General features: G+C 42.0%; 1 protein-coding gene across 1 annotated transcript in view; it reads left to right on the plus strand.

Annotated features, from left to right (window-relative positions):
- The window catches only part of LOC135523423 (dynein axonemal heavy chain 17-like), an 89270-nt gene that overhangs the window by 43947 nt on the left and 23211 nt on the right, over positions 1–22112 (plus strand). The window contains exons 55-62 of the mRNA XM_064950088.1: positions 13033–13293; positions 13714–13931; positions 14088–14295; positions 15210–15325; positions 15569–15761; positions 16533–16768; positions 16940–17062; positions 17427–17631. Coding sequence (XP_064806160.1) covers positions 13033–13293; positions 13714–13931; positions 14088–14295; positions 15210–15325; positions 15569–15761; positions 16533–16768; positions 16940–17062; positions 17427–17631 — 1560 coding nt within the window. The remainder of the gene's footprint in view (positions 1–13032; positions 13294–13713; positions 13932–14087; positions 14296–15209; positions 15326–15568; positions 15762–16532; positions 16769–16939; positions 17063–17426; positions 17632–22112) is intronic.

Here is a 22112-nt window from a genome sequence, read left to right on the forward strand (position 1 = left end):
CAGCTACACTCGTTGCTGATAGGTGTACTGTATAAAATCGAGCACAAGGCCATGCAATCTCCATAGACAAACATTGGCAGTGGAATGGCCTTAATGAAGTGCTCAGTGACTTTCAACGTGGCACCGTCATCGGATGCCACCTTTCCAACAAGTCAGTTCGTCAAATGTGTGCCCTGCTAGAGCTGCCCCTGTCAACTGTAAGTGCTGTTATTGTGAAGTGGAAATGTCTAGGAGCAACAACAGCTCAGCCGCGAAGTGGTAGGCCACACAAGCTCACAGAACGGGACCGCCGAATGCTGAATTGCGTAGCGTGACAACATCGTCTGTCCTCGGTTGCAAAACAACACTCACTACTGAGTTCCAAACTGCATCTGGAAGCAACATCAGCACAATAAACTGTTCGTCGGGAACTTCATGAAATGGGTTTCCATGGCTGAGCAGCCGCACACAAGCCATGCGCAATACCAAGTGTCAGCTGGAGTCATGTAAAACCCACTGCTTTGGACTCTGGAGCAGTGGAAACACGTTCTCTGTAGTGATGAATCACACTTCACTATCTGGCAGTCCAACGGATGAATCTGGGTTTGGCGGATGCCAGGAAAACGCTACCTGCCCCGATGCATAATACAAACTGTAAAGTTTGGTGGAGGAGGAATAATGGTCTGGGGCTGTTTTTCATGGTCCGGGCTAGACCCCTTAGTTCCAGTGGAAGGGAAATCTTAACAGCATACAATGACATTCTAGATGATTCTGTGCTTCCAACTTTGAGGCAACAGTTTGCGAGGCCCATACAGAAATGGTTTGTCGAGATTGGTGTGGAATAACTTGACTGGCCTGCCCAACATCAGTGCCCGGCCTCACTAATACTCTTATGGCTGATTTGATGCAAGTCCCCGCAGCAATATTCCAACATCTAGTCGAAAGCCTTCCCAGAAGAGTGGAGGCCGTTATAGCAGCAAAAGGGGGACCAACTCCATATTAATGCCCATGATTTTGGAATGAGATGTTCGACGAGCCGGTGTCCACATACATATTCTTGGTACCATTTGAAAGGAAACACTTTAAAGTTTGTGGAAATTTTAATTGAATGTAGGAGAATATAACACAATAGATCTGATGGAAGAAAATACAATAAAATACAATACAACTTTTTTTTTCTCCCTACCACCATCTTTGAAATGCAACAGAAAGGCCCCAAATCTAGCCATCACTCTGGTTGTAATTCCGATGGTGTCCACAAGATGGCAGCAGTGTATGTGCAAAGTACAGACTACATGACTTTTAGTGTGAAGTCACCCATGTACATTTGGGCAAATCGTGAAGGAGACATTCACATTTTCTGCAAGAATATCGTCAAATCTGTATACTTGGACTTTGATTTATCTTTTACGGTAGTAGCCATATTATAAGTTCAACATTTGCAAAACACCCAATTTTCATAACTTCATAACTCTCCATATTCTTATAATTTTTGTCTAAAAGGAAAAGGCATGCTGTCGCACAAGATTTGCAGCTACATTTTGCGACAGACACAGGGTTTCCCGACATTGACGTAAAGCCCAGCTCATTGGCTATCTAGATAGCTTTATTTGACCCCGATTGGTGCTTATTTGACAAAGATACAGTTGATCAAATGAAGACCGCCACGTCGTTGGCGTGCCATAAAGTCGGCGCTCTCTGACCATATTTGGTGTCCTATAGGATATACTACATCCCTAATGATATAGTGAAGTCTGGTTATGTTCTAGGATCTCTGAGAAATACATACGAACGTGATTTGACTGGTTGAAACAACATTTAGGGTTAGATTTTCACAGATTCCTTTCTTTGCAAATTGAACAAGTAGAAATACAAAATCGATTGTCCATGCTATATGGGCCTTTTTGGATATGAAAAAGGATTTTATCTAACAAAACAACACTTCATGTTATCTCTGGGACCCTTTTGATGATAAATCAAAGCAAGATTTCAGAATGTAAGTACACATTTCACCTTCAGAGGTGAATTTATCAAACCTATCACGGTGAAAAACGTGTTTTGTTGTTAGGAGCTGTACTCAAACAATAGCACGGCATTTTTCCGCAGTAATAGCTACTGTACATTGGACAGTGCAGTTATATTAACAAGAATTTAAGCTTTCAGCCAATATAAGACACTTATATGTACCGACATTTGTTGTTTCTCTGAAATCAGCGATCGTGACACAAGGCGCTGCATGATTTACAACTGTCCCAATTTGAAGAAATCTAAATGTACACATTGCGAGATATTTGGCAATAATAGACATACATACCTATATTTCCCTATAGTAAACAATGGGACAGCCTCAGAGTTCCATGAGTCATTTTTTGTTGTTGTTTACATTTTAACTACCAGCAACGTGGGCAGGTCTCATTGCCAACAGTAGCAAAGCAGGTATTGTGACGTAGAACAATAAGAACGTTCGGAAGGCGAGTTGGTGCCACGGTGCTCAATAGAGCTAATAGGAGCTGGCAGGGTGAAAAATGCCCGAAAATAAGGGCATTTCGTGATTACTTCAAAACTAGGGCAAGCAGTTGGGGCATATGGTAATATTATTATTTTTTATCAGAAATGTAGTTCAACTAGTAATCTCACTACATTTTGCAGTAGCATGGTGGTAGTTTAATTATATTCAAATCTTGGTAGTGTTTTCAATAGTTAATTACTTTTTTTGCCAGAGGTGTAGCTAACTACTGGAACCTACACACTACTTTCTTTGCAAAAATAAAATAGAAAAATGGGTGAAGTAGGCAATAATTTGATTTATTTTTCAACATCAGACCTGCCTAATTCTCAATTAGAACATTGTCTTTGTTTTTAATAGGCTATAATACACATTATCTTAACGTCTTACTCCAGAGTGCAATTTGCAGTCGATGACATTTCAGGTTTAGATATGATCATTTATCACAAAGTAGTTTGGATGTAGTGAACTAACTTTGGTTAAGTAAACTGTATTTTTTCTTAATTACATAAGGTTGGGCAGCGTACTCTGCTGTCATCGATCGCTAGTCCAGATATAGTCAAAAGTTGATTCCCCCCTACTTCCTCGTTAAGCAGACATAAGCTCACTTGCCACCATCGAGGTGCGGATGTTTACTTTCTACACAAGTTGTTATTTTTCAGTTTCGTCCCAAGAACAGAGTGGTAAAATAAGAAGGGATACATTTTTGGCGCCAATTAGGTAAAATGGAATTCTAAGCGTCACTCCAGTTAAAACAGGCTCTGCGAACGTTCGATTCCATTAATTTGCAATGAGCTCGTGCTAGTGTTCCAGCTTAGCCAATGTTCTTTTGTAATTTTTCAGTCTTGGGTGAATTTTGACTCGTTCTATTGCCCAGCCTACTACAGCCGATGCCAGCACCAAGAGGGCAGATGACAAATACGGTGGCTAGCTAATAAGTAAGTAATTTTTCCTGCAAGCCACCTAGCTAGCTAGCTAACTTTAGTTTATCTGCTGAAAACCATAATTTTTCTGTTTGCGAACTCAGCTAGTCTAGCTAGTTAGGTTCGCTAAACAACTACAGGTAGCCATAAATATGACTAAACATAGAAGAGGTTTTACAATCTGAGATCTGTGTAACATCTGTGTAACATCACAAAAATTATTTGGCTTGCTAGCTATGTAACATAATTGATGAGGGTTAACATTGCTTATGATTATGACCGTGGATGTTGTTATACTGGCACATTTCAACTGTCGTTCAAACTGTTCAATGGAGTATGATTTATTATATATTTTTTGTCCTACACACAATACTGTGTGCCTGGAGTGGATTCTTAGAGAGAAACAGAATTCATTTTCCTGCGTGTGTCATTGTAGCAGAACTGTATCATGTGAGCTGTATCCCTCTCGATGGATTGGACATTATGCTGGATTTCAAGCAGAAGATTACTCAAAAGGGGCTGAATGGCAGTTTGATCATGACAACACTCCTCCCGCAGCTGTACAAGTATTCCCTGAACTTTACTACACTGATCAAACTGTATTTTCTTACTGTATGTTTCTTTGGAATGGCAATTTATCATGACCACCTATCCCATAATCTGCTGATCACCTGTTCTCTTAGCTACAGATTGTTATACCATATGTGATTTAACCAAAGATTTTTGGTATCAATTACTGGGAATTACACGATAAGTACTGTTTGGTGTAGAAAATTCTCAGTGTTACACCAAACAAAGCCAATCCTATAAATCCCAGTTATGGTGAAAAAATATTTTGGTTAAATCACATTATCTGTTGTAACACTCTGTAGCTATAGTTCTCTGCACTTTACTACACCTTAGACCCATAGACACAATGAACTGTACTACACTGTTCATACTGTATTTTTTTGTATTTTACTTTTAGCATATGACATTGTTGTTGAATACCCAGTTCTCAGTATTTTAGATTTTGATAAACATTCTTTGGACAAATCTGAATGTCTTACATCTGTTTGATGCTACAGAGCCCTGTACCGCTTACAGTATATACATTTCTTCAGTGAATCCATAAAGGCCGAAACATTTCGAGGATTGATCGAAAAAAAATACACATTTATTTTATGGTCTTTTATCCGGCTTCGGTACACTGGCAATGGTGTTTGGCATGGTGGGCTGTGGAAGCTGAGTGCTTGTGGCAAATGGTCTTGTCCTGTCTACAACCAGCTGGATAAGACTCTGCCAGAAGTGGTGTAGGGCTCGTTGACCTTAACCACCAACTGTTTGGACCTCTTGCAGAAGATTTGCTGGTGCTGCATGTCTCCTGGAAAGACATGGTTGTGGTGTTACCATTTAAAAAAGAAAAGAAAATTAGCCGGCTGGCTAAAACCGGCACTTTTACTGAAACGTTGATTAATGTGCACTGTCCCTGTAAAAATAAAATAAAGTCAACTCAATGGACTGCGGGGCTACAGATGGTGTGAAGTCTTATGAGGGCAGTTCTTACACAGTATATACAGCTGAAGTTGGAAGTTTACATACACTTAGGTTGGTGTCATTAAATCTTGTTTTTCAACCACTCCACAAATTTCTTGTTAACAAAATATAGGTTTGGCAAGTCGGTTAGGACATCTACTTTGTGCATGACACAAGTCATTTTTCCAATTATTTACAGACAGATTATTTAACTTAACATTCACTGTATCACAATTCCAGTGGGTCAGAAATTTACATACACTAAGTTGGCTGTGCCTTTAAACAGCCTGGAAAATTACAGAAAATTACGTCATGGCTTTAGAAGTTTCTGATATGCTAATTTACATAATTTGAGTCAATTGTAGGTGTACCTGCGGATGTATTTCAAGGCCTACCTTCAAACTCGGTGCCTCTTTGCTTGACATCATAGGAAAATCAAAATAAATCAGCAAGAGAGAAAAGTATAAATCAATTCCAGAACAACAGCAAAGGACCTTGTGAAGATGGTGGAGGAAACAGGTACAAAAGTATCTATATCCACAGTAAAACGAGTCCCATATCGACATAACTTGAAAGGCCGCTCAGCAAGGAAGAAGCCACTGCTCCAAAACCGCCATAAAAAGCCAGACTACAGTTTGCAACTGCACATGGGGACAAAGATGGTACTTTTTGGAGAAACGTCCTCTAGTCTGATGAAACAAAAATATAACTATTTGGCCATAATGGCCATCGCTATGTTTGGAGGAAAAAGGGGGAGGCTTGCAAGCCGAAGACACCATCCCAACTGTGAAGCACAGGGGTGGCAGCATCATGTCGGGAAGCTAAAGCTTGGTCGCAAATGGGTCTTCCAAATGGACAATAACCCCAAGCATACTTCCAAAGTTGTGGCAAAATGGGTTAAGGAAGAGGTATTAAGTCAAGGTATTGGAGTGGCCATCAGAAAGCCCTGACCTCAATCCTATAGAAAATGTGTGGGCAAAACTGAAAAGGCGTGTGCGAGCAAGGAGGCCTTCAAACCTGACTCAGTTACACCAGCTCTGTCAGGAGGAATGGGCCAAAATTCACCACACTTATGGTGGGAAGCTTGTGGAAGGTTACCCGAAAGGTTTGACCCAAGTTAATTAATTTAAAGGCAATGCTACCAAATACTAATTGGGTGTATGTAAACTTCTGACCACTGGGAATGTGACTAAAGAAATAAAAGTTGAAATAAATAATTCTCTCTACTATTATTCTGACATTTCACATTCTTAAAATAATGTGGTGATCCTACTTGACCTAAGACAGGGAATTTTTTACTAGGATTAAATGTCTGGAATTATGAAAAACTGAGTTTAAATGTATTTGGCTAAGGTGTATGTAAACTTCCGACTTCAACTGTATTGTTGTGTATGGGAGATTGAGGATACATTTCACATTTCAATCGTTCTCATACACAACAATACTTTTACTGTCTCTAAGCACAACCTACCACTACCAAAACCCCCTTCCTCATCTCTTTGACATAAGTTTTGTCAATATTAGCCCTTGGCAGGGGATTTTTGTAGACATGTCTTTGTATTGTTTTTTTGAGAATCTGCAGAGAGAAAGATTAGGTGATTGTGTCATCACTGTTGTAGTCTTGATTTTATACCTTTTAGGTGTGCCTTGCTCGTTTTTGTCCCACAAACTTGTTGTGTTCCATATCCGCAATGTGTGTCCCCTCCCTCATGCTCGTTTAGGGCTGGGCGATATGGCCAAAATATCATATCATGGTATTTTTCACATTTTTGATGGTATGACGGTATTTTATGTTTTTGATTTATAAAAGTTCTACATTTGCTTTATGAGTAGTGTGTCACCCTTGGGTGGCAACACATATATTCTAAATTATTTCAATGGGTCTTTCTCCATTCTGATTGTTTTATACAGTTCAATTCAACCTAAAATCATTTCCTGCATTTCCTGCACTCATTTGAGATAATTTCCACACTGCCACGATATGGGGGAAAAAGGCCTTATTTTTAACCAAATGTTGCAATTGCGATTTAGATCAAAACACTTGGGTGAATGTTTGGAATCATGGAAATAGAATGTTTATTCTAATTCCATAGTTAGAGTATAAATAATAGTGGGCACTTTGAATACAGTGTTGTTTGACATAACAACGAATGAAAATGCCATGGACGAGTTATTGTGACAGGGTAAGAACCAAAGTGATGTGCAGTGTTTCCTAGGGGACCCTATAATCTTTGGCTACATTAAGTCTTTATTCATGTAGCCAAGATATTCATGCTTTGCCTATTCCTCTTTGTTGCACAAACAACATCTTGATTTAGGCCTCCACCAGCACTGGTACCTGCTAGCTAACTAGCGATTAGCATTAGTGGCTAACACAATTTAGTTTAACTTGCTAAGAAAATACAAACTGTTTGCAGATGTAAGAAACACAAACTAATATTGTAATTATAGAACGCTTGTGGATTTATATTAAGATCAAAGTGGAAATAACATTGTTGTCATCAACATTGTTGCATGTGCTGCATTGACCATGCAGACTAAACGAAAGTGTCTCGTGGTCAAGCAACAACAAATGCCCTTCTTGAGTGACAGGGGTTGGAACTAGGTATGGTGTTGAAAGCGGCATGGAGAGAGAGAGCGGAGAGGGATGATTCAAGTAGCAGAGTAAACTATACAAATGGACGTTACACACGGCGTATCACATTTAACAAACCAAACATTCAAATACCATTATTGTGAAATAAACAAGAAATAGGACAGAAAAACAGAAAACTTGAGCGTGCATAACTATTCACCCCCCCAAAGTCAATACTTTGTAGAGCCACGTTTTGCAGTAATTACAGCTGCAAGTCCCTTGGGTTATGTCTCTATAAACTTAGCACATCTAGCCACTGGGATTTTTGTCCATTCTTCAAGGTAAAACTGCTCCAGCTCCTTCAAGTTGGATGGGTTCTGCTGGTGCAATCTTTAAGTCATTCCATAGATTCTCAATTGGATTGAGGTCTGGGCTTTGACTAGGCCTTTCCAAGACATTTAAATGTTTCCCCTTAAACCACTCAAGTGTTGCTTTAGCAGTATGCTTAGGGTCATTGTCCTGCTGGAAGGTGAACCAGTCTCTAATCTCTGGAAGTCTGAAACAGGTTTCCCTCAAGAATTTCCCTGTATTTAAAGCCATCCATCATTCCTTCAATTGTGACCAGTTTCCCAGCCCCTGCCAATGAAAATCATCCCCACAGCACGATGCTGCTACCAACATGCTTTACTGTGAGGATGGTGTTCTCGGGGTGATGTGAATTGTTGGGTTTCCGCCACACATAGCGTTTTCCTTGATGGCCAAAAAGCTACATTTTAGTTTCATCTGACCAGAGTACTTTCTTCCATATGTTTGGGGAGTCTCCCACATGCCTTTTGATGAACACCAAACATGTTTGCTTATTTATTTCTGGACACTCTTCCGTAAAGCCCAGCTCTGTGGAGTGTACGGCTTAAAGTGGTCCTATGGATAGATACTCCAATTTCCACTGTGGAGCTTTGCAGCTTTTCTTTTTCCACTGTGCAGCTTTTCTTCAGGGTTATCTTTTGTCTTTTTGTTGCCTCTGATTAATTCCATTGAATAATGAATTTAATGGTGCTGCTCCGTGGGATGTTCAAAGTTTCAGATATTTTTTATAACCCAACCCTGATCTGTACTTCTCCACAACTTTGTCCCTGACCGTTTGGAGAGCTCCTTGGTCTTCATAGTGCCACTTGCTTGGTAGTTCCCCTTGCTTAGTGGTGTTGCAGACTCTGGGGCCTTTCAGAACAGGTGTATATACAGTGCCTTGCGAAAGTATTCGCCCCCCTTGAACTTTGCGACCTTTTGCCACATTTCAGGCTTCAAACATAAAGATATAAAACTGTATTTTTTTGTGAAGAATCAACAACAAGTGGGACACAATCATGAAGTGGAACGACATTTATTGGATATTTCAAACTTTTTTAACAAATCAAAAACTGAAAAATTGGGCGTGCAAAATTATTCAGCCCCCTTAAGTTAATACTTTGTAGCGATTACAGCTGTAAGTCGCTTGGGGTATGTCTCTATCAGTTTTGCACATCGAGAGATTTTTTTCCCCATTCCTCCTTGCAAAACAGCTCGAGCTCAGTGAGGTTGGATGGAGAGCATTTGTGAACAGCAGTTTTCAGTTCTTTCCACAGATTCTCGATTGGATTCAGGTCTGGACTTTGACTTGGCCATTCTAACACCTGGATATGTTTATTTTTGAACCATTCCATTGTAGAATTTGCTTTATGTTTTCAATCATTGTCTTGTTGGAAGACAAATCTCCGTCCCAGTCTCAGGTCTTTTGCAGACTCCATCAGGTTTTTTTCCAGAATGGTCCTGTATTTGGCTCCATCCATCTTCCCATCAATTTTAACCATCTTCCCTGTCCCTGCTGAAGAAAAGCAGGCCCAAACCATGATGCTGCCACCACCATGTTTGACAGTGGGTGTGGTTCAGGGTGATGAGCTGTGTTGCTTTTACACCAAACATAACGTTTTGCATTGTTGCCAAAAAGTTCAATTTTGGTTTCATCTGACCAGAGCACCTTCTTCCACATGTTTGGTGTGTCTCCCAGGTGGCTTGTGGCAAACTTTAAACAACACTTTTTATGGATATCTTTAAGAAATGGCTTTCTTCTTGCCACTCTTCCATAAAGGCCAGATTTGTGCCATATACGACTGATTGTTGTCCTATGGACAGAGTCTCCCACCTCAGCTGTAGATCTCTGCAGTTCATCCAGAGTGATCATGGGCCTCTTGGCTGCATCTCTGATCAGTCTTCTCCTTGTATGAGCTGAAAGTTTAGAGGGACGGCCAGGTCTTGGTAGATTTGCAGTGGTCTGATACTCCTTCCATGTCAATATTATCGCTTGCACAGTGCTCCTTGGGATGTTTAAAGCTTGGGAAATCTTTTTGTATCCAAATCTGGCTTTAAACTTCTTCACAACAGTATCTCGGACCTGCCTGGTGTGTTCCTTGTACTTCATGATGCTCTCTGCGCTTTTAACGGACCTCTGAGACTATCACAGTGCAGGTGCATTTATACGGAGACTTGATTACACACAGGTGGATTGTATTTATCATCATTAGTCATTTAGGTCAACATTGGATCATTCAGAGATCCTCACTGAACTTCTGGAGAGAGTTTGCTGCACTGAAAGTAAAGGGGCTGAATAATTTTGCACGCCCAATTTTTCAGTTTTTGATTTGTTAAAAAAGTTTGAAATATCCAATAAATGTCATTCCACTTCATGATTGTGTCCCACTAGTTGTTGATTCTTCACAAAAAAATACAGTTTTATATTTATGTTTGAAGCCTGAAATGTGGCAAAAGGTCGCAAAGTTCAAGGGGGCCGAATACTTTCACAAGGCACTGTATACTGAGATCAGGTGACAGATAATGTGACACTTAGATTGCACACAGGTGGACCTTATTTAACTAATTATGTGACTTCTGAAGGTAATTGGTTGCACCAGATCTTATTTAGGGGCTTCATAGCAAAGGGGGTGAATACATATGCATGCACCACTTTTCTGTTTTTTTAAATATTTTTTTTTTTGTAACAAGTTCTTTTTTTCATTTCACTTCACCAATTTGGACTCTTTTGTGTATGTCCATTACATGAAATCCAAATAAAAATCAATTTAAATTATAGGTTATACTGCAACAAAATTAGGAAAAATGCCAAGGGGGTGAATATTTTTGCAAGGCACTGTACTTGGCTTGCTGACTAGCTGGGGTTGTGGGGTTAGGCAACGTTGACTAAAGCAAAAATAGCCAGTTGCCTAACTGCAAACATGTTTGTTAAAACCAGATGAAGTGTGCACAAGTATTAACTAAAGATTGTAAAGAACACATGTATGGCACAGCAACTATTCGCTTTCTTACAATGTGAGAAAGTTTTCCACCAGCAGTTGTCTGTTGCCTTATACTTTGTTCCATCACCATTGTTTGCTATAAGGTGAGGGTGGTTGACTCGTGAAGAAACAAATAAATGGATGGATGAAACATGAAATACATTGTGGCCATAAGGATTATCTTGCAAGTTTTGACAACATTTTTGTTTGATTAGAGTTAGCAAGCTAGTCCCATGTGTAACGATTGTCTTCCTCTTCTGATGAGGAATAAGAAGATTCGGACCAATACGCAGCGTGGTAAGTGTCCATGTTAAATTTATTCAATAACTGAACACTGAAACACAACACGAAACAGTCCTGTCTGGTAGAGACACAGAGACAGAAAACAACTACCCACAAACACAGGTGGGAACAGGCTACCTAAGTACGATTGTCAGCTGCTTCTGATTGGGAACCATACCAGGCGAAACACATAGAAATACAAAACCTAGACTACAAAACATAGAATGCCCACCCCAACTCACGCCCTGTCCAAACTAAAATAGAGACATAAAAAAGGAACTAAGGTCAGGACGTGACAGTACCCCCCCAAAGGTGCGGATTCCGTACGCAAAACCTAAACCCAGAGGGGAGGGTCTGGGTGGGCATCTGTCCGCGGTGGCGGCTCTGGCGCGGGACGTGGACCCCACTCCACTTTAGTCTGGGCCCACTTAGGTGGCGCCTTTGGAGCGGCGACCCTCGCCACCGACCCCGGACTGGGGACCCTTTCAGCGGGCCCCGAATAGACGGGAGACTGGCAGCGCCGGAGTGAAGGGCGACTCTGGCAGCGCCGGTGTGAAGGGCGCACCCAGCCTGGTGCGTGGGGCTGACGCAGGAGGCCTAGTGCGTGGAGGAGGCACTGGATGGACCGGACCATGGAGGCTCACTGGAGGTCTCGAGCACCGAGCCTGCACAACCTGTCCTGGCTGGATACTCCCTGTAGCCCGGCAAGTGCGGCGGGGTGGAACAGACCGCACTGGCCTGTGCTGGCAAACCGGGGACACCATGCGTAGGGCTGGTGCCATATAACCCGGGCCGAGGAGACGCACTGGAGACCAGATGCGCGGAGCCGGCTTCATTATTCCTGGCTCGATGCCCACTCTATGCCTGCGCACTGGGGACACCGTGCGCCTCATGGCATAACACGGTGCCTGCCCCGTCAACCTCTCGCCACGGTAAGCACGGGGAGTTGGCTCAGGTCTCCTACCTGACTTAGCCACAGTCCCCGTGTGCTCCCCCCAATACATTTTTGGGGCTGCCTCTCGTCCCTGTTGCGCTGCCGTGCTAACTCCTCATATCGCCGCCGCTCGGCTTTAGCTGCCTCCAGCTCTTCCCTGGGGCGCCGATATTCCCCAGCCTGTGCCCAGGGTCCCTTACTGTCCAAAATCTCCTCCCAAGTCCAGGAGTCCAGAACCCTCTGCTCCAGGTTACCAAGCTGCTTGGTCCTTTTTTGGTGGGTAGTTCTGTAACGGTTGTCGTTGGTGGAAGGAGAGGACCAAGGTGCAGTGTGGTATGTGTTCATGATCTTTTAATTACACTGAACACTAGGACAAAACGGAACAAACGAAACAGTCCTGTCTGGAACAGAGACAGAGACAGAAAACAACTACCCACCAAAAAAGGACCAAGCAGCGTGGTAACCTGGATCAGATTGGGAACCATACCAGGCCAAACACATAGAAATACAAAACCTAGACTACAAAACATAGAATGCCCACCCCAACTCACGCCCTGACCAAACTAAAACAGAGACATAAAAAAGGAACTAAGGTCAGGACGTGACACCATGGGTGAACCCATGCTATGTCTTTGCTCTGCTATCCATACGCCGAGTGCGGCAGGAAATGCTGGTGCGTTTATTTATTTTTACAAAAGAGTGTAGAAAGCGGGTAAAATAAGTATTAAACGATATCATGCGTCATATCGATATCAAACGAAATCGATATCATCGAATTATCGATATTGGTGCCCACCACTAGTCATTACTGTATTAGGCATTAATACATTTATAACCCACCAAACTTGAATTTACCAATGAAGTTGACTAAGAACATATTCTCCTTTACACCAATGATGAACAACCTGCAGAAGTGTTGCACAGCGTTGTCTTCTGTCTCTGATGTGTGTGTAGTTGTGTTCTGTTTCTGATGTGTGTGTTCCCTCCACCAGGTGGATGATCTGAAGGCCAAGCTGGCCGTGCAGGAGGTGGAGCTCAAACAGAAGAATGAGGATGCTGACAAGCTCATCGAGGTGGTCGGTGTGGAAACAGAGAAAGTGTCCAAGGAGAAGGTCATAGCCAACGATGAGGAGCTCAAAGTGCAAGTAATCGCCAAGAATGTGGGAGAGAAACAGAGGTCGTGTGAAGAGGACTTGGCCAAAGCAGAACCTGCCCTGTTGGCTGCCCAGGAGGCTCTCAACACTCTCAACAAGGTCTGGATGTGTGTGTGTGGGGGGGTTGGTTTCTAAAATCCCCAAATGTCCCCACAAGGATAAAACAAGGAAAATTCTCCCGGAGGGGCCATTTCCCACGTCCCCATGAGGACAAAGGCTATTTTAAGTTTAGGGGTTTGGGTTAGAATTAGAGTTTGGGTAAAGAGTTAGTGGTTATAGTTAAGTTTAGGGAATTTGAATGGAAATTAATTTTAGGGCCCCACGATGATAGAACATAACGTGTGTGTAAGTATGTATAGAGCTTTCAACACATTCTAGGATAGTTAACAAGATTAGTAGGAATCCAGCATTGAAACTACTGCAGTGACCCGAAAATGCTGAAGAGTGTATGTATGTGTTCTTCAGTGAGTTAAGTGACTCTGTGTGTCGTATAACCTCTCTGTTCCCCCTGTACTGCAGAACAACCTGACAGAGTTGAAGTCGTTTGGCTCACCTCCGGAGGCGGTGGTGAACGTGATGGGTGCTGTGATGATCCTGATGGCCCCCGGAGGGAAGGTGCCTAAAGACAAGAGCTGGAAGGCTGCCAAGAACGTCATGGCTAAGGTGGACGCCTTCCTGGACTCCCTGATCAACTACAACAAGGAGAACATCCCTGACACCTGCATTAAGGCCTTCCAGTGAGAAACACAAACCTAGCTGACATCCAAACACTTTAGCTGATTCATCAGGAAATCCTTATTTCTCTGAAGATTTGAGTCCCTTTTCCCCTTATTTTCTTTTATATCTTGTTGATGATAGATTTTGTGTGTATCTTCTTTTTATTCCCTGTGCAGACCGTTTAAGAACGACCCCACATTCGAGCCAGAATACATCCGCTCTAAGTCACTTGCTGCTGCAGGTCTGTGTTCGTGGTGCATCAACATTGTGATGTTCTACGAGGTGTACTGTGATGTGGAGCCCAAACGCCAGACTCTGGCCCAGGCCAATGCTGAGCTAGCCGCTGCCTTGGACAAACTCTCCATCATCAAGACCAAGATCAATGTGAGAGAATACAATATAATATAATATAATTGTTACAAAACCGATTAACTAGCCTTCTAATATAGTTGCACTCGCTAAATCTAGGGGTCTTAGGCCTAGTTAACTGGTCTGTAACCTGATTTAAGATGTGCATCTACAGTGAGCTTCAAAAGTATTGGGACAGTGACATTTTTTTGGGGGACTCTTTACTCCAGCACTTTGGATTTGAAATGATACCATGACTAAAAGGTTAGAGTGCAGACTATCAGTTTTAATTTCCGCCTCTGCTACTCTCTGTTAATTTACCTCTACCTACATGTACATACTACCATACTATACAATTGTATTTTATTTTATCTTTGCTCAATGTGAGTTGAATTTGAAATCCTGCAAAACAAATAGCTGAGTTGATCCCACAATAGAGTTTAGTTTGCTGAGACCCGCAACGTAAAAATATTTATTATAGTTCATCCAACTTCAGTTCTCTTGGCGTAATGGCTAAGATATTGGGTTGACCGTCGCTGGACCAGGTCGGGGCTATCCATCGAATTCGCTACATTGGTCCATGGAGCTTAAATAATTTAGCTGATGATATCCTTGCATTGTTAAATTGAGAGGACTAGAAATCAAAAGTTGAGTCAACTTTAAAAAATCAAGGCAACCAGCTGCAATACGATTTCTAGTTTACTCAACTTTGACAAATGTGTTGAGACAACTCAGGAATGTATGTTAGCAGAACTTTTCTTATTAAGTTGAGTGAACGAGAAATCATATTGCAGCTGGTTTCCTTGATTTGACTCAAGTTGACATAAACTTACAGTGTAGAATAGAATAATTCCATTGTGAAACAGAAATGTGCCTTGTTGCTGTCTTTCTATTCTCACCCTCCCGGTCTTATTATCCATGAAAGAGGGATGTTGTTGTCTTGTATTTAGCAACTGAATGCTAACCTGGCCAAACTGACATCGGAGTTTGAGAAGGCCACATCGGACAAGCTGAGGTGTCAACAGGAAGCAGACGCCACCAATCAGACCATCTCCCTGGCCAACAGGTGACGTGCAGCTACAGTACAGCACTGCACCACAAAACACAACCACAGACATGGGATGACACTCACTGCCTGTGCCTTCCTGGTTTAAATGGTGTCTTTGAACATTTGATTCAGTATAAGTATAGAGATATTTTAATATTTTTAGAATTTGAAATGATATCTTTGATTTAATAAGATTTAGTCTACCATCTTTGATAACTGTCATATTGACACGTGGTGTGACTGTGTTTCTCTCTCTGGCAGGCTGGTAGGAGGTCTGGCCTCAGAGAAGGTGCGTTGGTCAGAGTCGGTGGCCCAGTTTAAGATCCAGGAGAAGACTCTGAGTGGTGACGTCATGCTCATCTCTGCCTTCGTCTCCTACGTGGGCTACTTCACCAAGAAGTACCGCATTGAACTCATGGACAAGTACTGGCTGCCCTACCTCAAAGAGCTCAAGGTACACCACACACTCCTAACACTACCTCAGAGAGCTCAAGGTACACCACACACTCCTAACACTACCTCAAAGAGCTCAAGGTACACCACACACTCCTAACACTACCTCAGAGAGCTCAAGGTACACCACACACTCCTAACACTACCTCAGAGAGCTCAAGGTACACCACACACTCCTAACACTACCTCAGAGAACTCAAGGTACACCACACAACACACACTCCTAACACTACCTCAGAGAGCTCAAAGTACACCACACACTCCTAACACTACCTCAGAGAGCTCAAGGTACACCACACACTCCTAACACTACCTCAGAGAGTTCAAGGTACACCACACACTCCTAACACTACCTCAGAGAGCTCAAGGTACACCACACACCACATACTCCTAACACTACCTCAGAGAGTTCAAGGTACACCACACACTCCTAACACTACCTCAGAGAGCTCAAGGTACACCACACACTCCTAACACTACCTTAGAGAGCTCAAGGTACACCACACACTCCTAACACTACCTCAGAGAGCTCAAGGTACACCACACACTCCTGGCTCAGCACACAAACCATACGTCAGTAACGGAAACATCACAGTCAGACCCGGGTCACTGAATGAATAGAATGATAAATTAGTTCAAGATGACTTAATCACCTGAAAGGAGATTGACTTGCATGAATGAGTGTGTTATCAATTAAACATTTGCTAACCAGCAAAGTGATGCAGATGTAGTATACTGTAGTAATCTCCTGTTACAACCCTCCCTCTCCCAGGTCCCCATCCCGATCACAGAGGGGCTGGACCCCCTGATGTTGCTGACAGATGACGCAGACATCGCTGCCTGGAGCAACCAGGGCTTGCCTAGTGACCGCATGTCCATTGAGAACGCCACCATCCTGTGCAACACGGAACGCTGGCCACTCATCGTGGATGCCCAGCTCCAGGGAATCAAGTGGATCAAAAGGAAATACGGAGACAACCTTAAAGTCATCCGGCTGGGACAGAAAGGGTCAGTCCTTCTCACACACAGTCCTGATAGATTAGCCAGTGTGCTGTCTTGTTGACCAGGCATTGATATACTACCTATCCTGTGTGTGTGTGTGTGTGTGTGTGTGTGTGTGTGTGTGTGTGTGTGTGTGTGTGTGTGTGTGTGTGTGTGTGTGTGTGTGCGCGCGCGCAGGTACCTGGACAGCATCGAGAGCGCTGTGTCTAACGGAGACACTCTGCTGTTAGAGAACATCAGTGAGAATGTAGAACCCGTCCTGGATCCTTTACTGGGCAGGAACACCATCAAGAAGGGCAAGTAAGTCATCATCACCTCTATATACCACTTACAGCCCTCTGACACCCCTCCCTGGGCCACTATGACTCCTCACAATGTCTGCATCCCATATTCCCTATTTAGTGCACTACTTTTGACCTGGTACTAATGCGATATATATTATTTTGACCAGTCAAAAGTAGTCCACTGCTTAGGGAATACAGTGCCATTTCGGACACACACAATGACTCCACATAGGGCAGGGATGTCAAACTAATTTTCCTTGAGGACCACATTCGGTCTTCACTGAGGTCCGGAGGGCCACACCTAAAATGTATTATATTTCTTTGCCATCCAATAAAAACAAAATTGTCCTTCAGTCTCTCTCATGCATTCTGTCTGGCAGGTACATCCGGATAGGAGACAAGGAGGTAGAGTACAGCCCTAGCTTCCGTCTCATCCTGCACACTAAGTACTTCAACCCTCACTACAAGCCTGAGATGCAGGCTCAGTGTACGCTCATCAACTTCCTGGTTACCAGAGACGGGCTGGAGGACCAGCTGCTAGCCGCTGTGGTCGCTAAGGAACGGCCAGACCTGGAAGAGCTCAAGGTGACAGAAGCCGTTTTTATACCTAGAGCTAGCATGCGTTCTTTGTTCTGATCTGATTACATTCTGATTGTAGCTGTTGCATCTACACATGGTAGTAAAATGTCTCTTATGCGTCCACTGTGTCCACATTGTGACCAGATATCCTCCCTGTATGCAAATTATTTGACAGGTATTCTTCTACTCTTGTAAGCTTGCGTTTATACGAGCAGCCCAATTCTGATATTTTTTTACACTAATTGGTCTTTTGACCAATCACATCAGATCTTTTAACATCAGATCTTTTTCAAATCTGATTGGTCAAAAGACCAATTAGTGGAAAAAAAATTCAAATTTGGCTGCCTGTATAAACGCAGCCTAAGATATGTCACAATGCCTGTCTGACTACTTTCGGACATGGTCGGGAACATCTAATCACAAAGTCTTTTAGTTGTCTACACCTGTAGACAGGGGTGTAGAGCGTGGGGGAGTGGCGCTCCCTTACTTTTTCCAATTTGAGAATACTTAGAGGTGGCAAAACTATTTCTGGAAAAGTATATTGATAAATTCCAAATCAAATATTTTAAATAAAATTCCATTAAAAATGATAGAATGACAAACCAAATAAATATTTATAGCAGCCTAGAGTTAGGTAAATTATGTTTTGCTCCCTGTCTTCTCTCTGGTGGTGGGGAGAAGAATGAAGAACTGTAGGCTATGGCGGAGGCCATGCTGGGTGGTGAGCTCTTTCGGTCTAACTTCGAAGCGCACTTTGAGCAGGCCAAATCCAACTTAACAAGAACAGCAACAGACAGAAAACTCTGAGGGGTTTGTTAAAACGGCTGTCCTCAAAACGGTTTGTTATGGACTTGGGCCGTCTTGTCTTAAATTCAGTTTTCAATGGTCTTAAAAAATGTGACCGGAGATGAATACAGTGTTTCCTCTATGTTGTACAGCTGCTTAATTGTTGCTACCAAGACAAAATCTGGGAAAAGAAATTAACATCAAATCATAGCTTACTCCTACCAAGGCACATTTTCAAGATGCTAAAGAGCTCCCACATGTAGCCTACAACTCTGTGTGTGCATGTGCCACTGTAAGTCTGCTGTTGCCAGATGAGAGAGCACAGAGAGTAAGGTAGGCTACTTCAAGGTCTCAGAGCAAGTGATGTCACCGATTGAAACGCTATTAGCGCGCACCCCACTAACTAGCTAGCCATTTCACACCGTTAACACTAGGGTGGCAACACATACATTCTAAGTGATTTCAATGAGCCTTTCTCCAATCTTATTGTTTTATACTGTTCAATTAAACTTCAACCAAAACAAGTTTCAGCACTTCTGCATTTCCTGCACTCAGTTGCAGTGGTGGAAAAAGTACCCAATTGACATACTTGAGTAAAAGTAAAGATACGTTAATAGAAAATGGTAAAAGTGAAAGTCACCCAGTAAAATTCTACTTGAGTATAAGTCTAAAAGTATTTGATTTTAAATATACTTAAGTATCAAAAGTAAACGTAATTGATCAAATGTACTTAAGTATCGAAAGTAAAAGTATAAATAATTTTAAATTCCTTATATTAAGCAAACCAGATGGCACCATTTTCTAGTTTTTTTTTTTTCATTTACAGATAGCCAGGGGCACACTCCAACACTCAGACATAATTTACAAACAAAGCATTTGTGTTTAATGAGTCCTCCAGATCAGAGGCAGTAGATGACCAGGGATATTCTCTTGACAAGTGAGTGAATTGAACCATTTTTCTGTCCTGATAAGCATTCAAAATGTAACGAGTACTTTTAGGTATCAGGGAAAATGTATGGAGTAAAAAGTACAGTATTTTCTTTAGGAATGTAGTGAAGTAAAAGTAGTCAAAAAACAAACAAAAAAAGTACAGATAGCAAAAAAATAAATACTTAAGTAGTAGTACTTGCAAGTATTTTTTACTTAAGTAGTACTTGAATGTATTTTTACTTAAATATTTTACACCACTGTTCAATTGAGATAATTTCCACACTGCCACATAGGGCTGCACTACATGGACAAATAATCTGGTACATATTTTTAACCAAATGTTGCAATTGCGATTTGACTTGCGATTTCAAGAAAAACTGTTGGAATCATGGAAATAGAATGACTATTCTAATTCACTAGTTAGGATATAATAGTGAGCACTTTTAGTAGTGTTGTTTGAGATGACAATGAATTAAAATGCCAGGGAGGTTATTGTGACAGGGTAGGAAATAAAGTGTTTCCCAGGGGACCCTATAAGCTTTGGCTACATTGCATGTTTTCTCTTAGTTACTTCATGTAGCTAACATATTCTTGCTTTGGATATTCCTCTTTGATTTAGAAGATACTGTTGCATAAACCACATGCCGATTTAGGTCTACACCATCACTAGTATTATCAGGCTGTATTAGCTAGCTACATTTGCTCTTACTCAGTACATTTATTAGTTAGCTAGCTATTAGCATTAGCGACTAACAATTATCATCTCACAAGATTTAGGACAACTTGCTAAGAAAAGACGAACTAGCTGTTTGCTGATGTAAGAAACACAAGCTAATAGTGTCATTGTAGAACACTAGTGGATTTATAAAAAAAAAACAGCATTGTTATCAACATTTTTGCATGTGCTGCATTGACCATGCAGACTAAAGGTGTCTCGTGGTCGAGGAACATCAAATGCGCTCCTTGAGTGACAGGGGGCGTGGCTAGGTCTGTGTGGAAAGTGGCGCTAAGAGAGATGACTGAAGTAGCGAAGTAAACTATAAACATTGACATTACACATAGCGTATCACATTTAACAACCAAATATTAAAATAACGGTATAGAAGGTAAAGTAAAAATCCAAACCGGTCCATGCATCAATACCGGTATATCATAAAATATGGTATACTGCCTACATGGTTCTCACTCCCTCCCATAGACTTACACAGCAATTATGACTTCTGGAGGACATTCTCCAACCTATTAGAGCTTTTGCAGCATGAACTGACATATTGTCCACCCAATCAAAGGGTCAGAGAATTAATCTAGTACTGAAAGCATAAACTACAGCTTCTAACATTGTGGCAACAGTTTGGGGAAGGCCCTTTCCTATTTCAGAATGACAATGCCCCTGTGCACAAAGCGAAGTCCATACAGAAATGTTTTTTCGAGATCGGTGTGGAAGAACTTGACTGGCCTGCACAGAGCCCTGACTTCAACACCAATGAACACCTTTGTGATGAATTGGAACGCCGACTGTGAGCCAGGCCTAATCGCCTAACATCAGTGTACAACCTCACTAACGCTCTTGTGGCTGAATGGAATCAAGTCCCTCGCAGCAATGTTCCAACATCTAGTGGAAAGTCTTCACAGAAGGGAGGCTGTTATAGCAGCAAAGGGAGGACCAACTCCATAAAACCCATGATTTTGGAATGATATGTTCAATGAGCACGTGTCCACGTACTTTTGGTCATGTAATGTATCTGCAAATCTAATTTTGCAACAATATGATCCATAAGGAAGGCTACTACATTTTTTATTTTACTGTTTACAATTCACATACTTGATTCCCACGATTCTATTCACCATGATTGAACTGAATCCTAACCACAACAGTGACGAAGCGAATCAGTCCATTCGTCAAAAGGAATAGTTTAAAATGAATCTATGTAAAACATTTATTTGTATATTTGTTTGGTCTATTGTTAAGTGGGGCATCTGTTATACATCAATTCAAATTTGTATGGCCTTAGCTTCTCCTTCACCCAAATCCAGATAGCAGATGTTCTGAAAGAGCTACAAAATCTGGAACCGTACAAATCAGCTGGGCTAGACAATCTGGATCCTCTCTTTCTAAAATTATCCGCCGCCATTGTTGTGACCCCTATTACTAGCCTGTTCAACCTTTTTTTCGTATCGTTCGAGATTCCGAAAGATTAGAAAGCTGCCGCGGTCATCCCCCTCTTCAAAGATTGTGACACTCTAGACCCAAACTGTTACACACCTATATCCATCCTGCCCTGCCTTTCCAAAGCCAAGTTAACAAACAGATCACTGACCATTTCAAATCCCACCATACCTTCTCTGCTGTGTAATCCGGTTTCTGAGCTGGTCACGGGTGCACCTCAGCCAAGCTCAAGGTACTAAACGATATCATAACCGCCATCAATAAAAGACAGTACTGTGCAGCCGTCTTCATCGACCTAGCCAAGGCTTTGACTCTGTCAATCACCGTATTCTTATCGGCAGACTCAACAGCCTTGGTTTCTCAAGTGACTGCCTCGCCTGGTTCACCAACTACTTCTCAGATAGAGTTCAGTGTGTCAAATCAGATGGCCTGTTGTCCGGACCTCTGGCACTCTCAATGGGGGTACCACAGGGTTCAATTCTCGGGGAGACTCTTTTCTCTGTTTATATCAATGATGTCACTCTCGCTACGAGTGATTCCTTGATCCACCTCTACGCAGACAACATCATTCTGGCCCTTCTTTGGACACTGTGTTAACAAACCT

This window comes from Oncorhynchus masou, chromosome 31, assembly GCF_036934945.1.
Source record: "Oncorhynchus masou masou isolate Uvic2021 chromosome 31, UVic_Omas_1.1, whole genome shotgun sequence".
In the NCBI taxonomy this organism is placed as follows: Eukaryota; Metazoa; Chordata; class Actinopteri; order Salmoniformes; family Salmonidae; genus Oncorhynchus; species Oncorhynchus masou.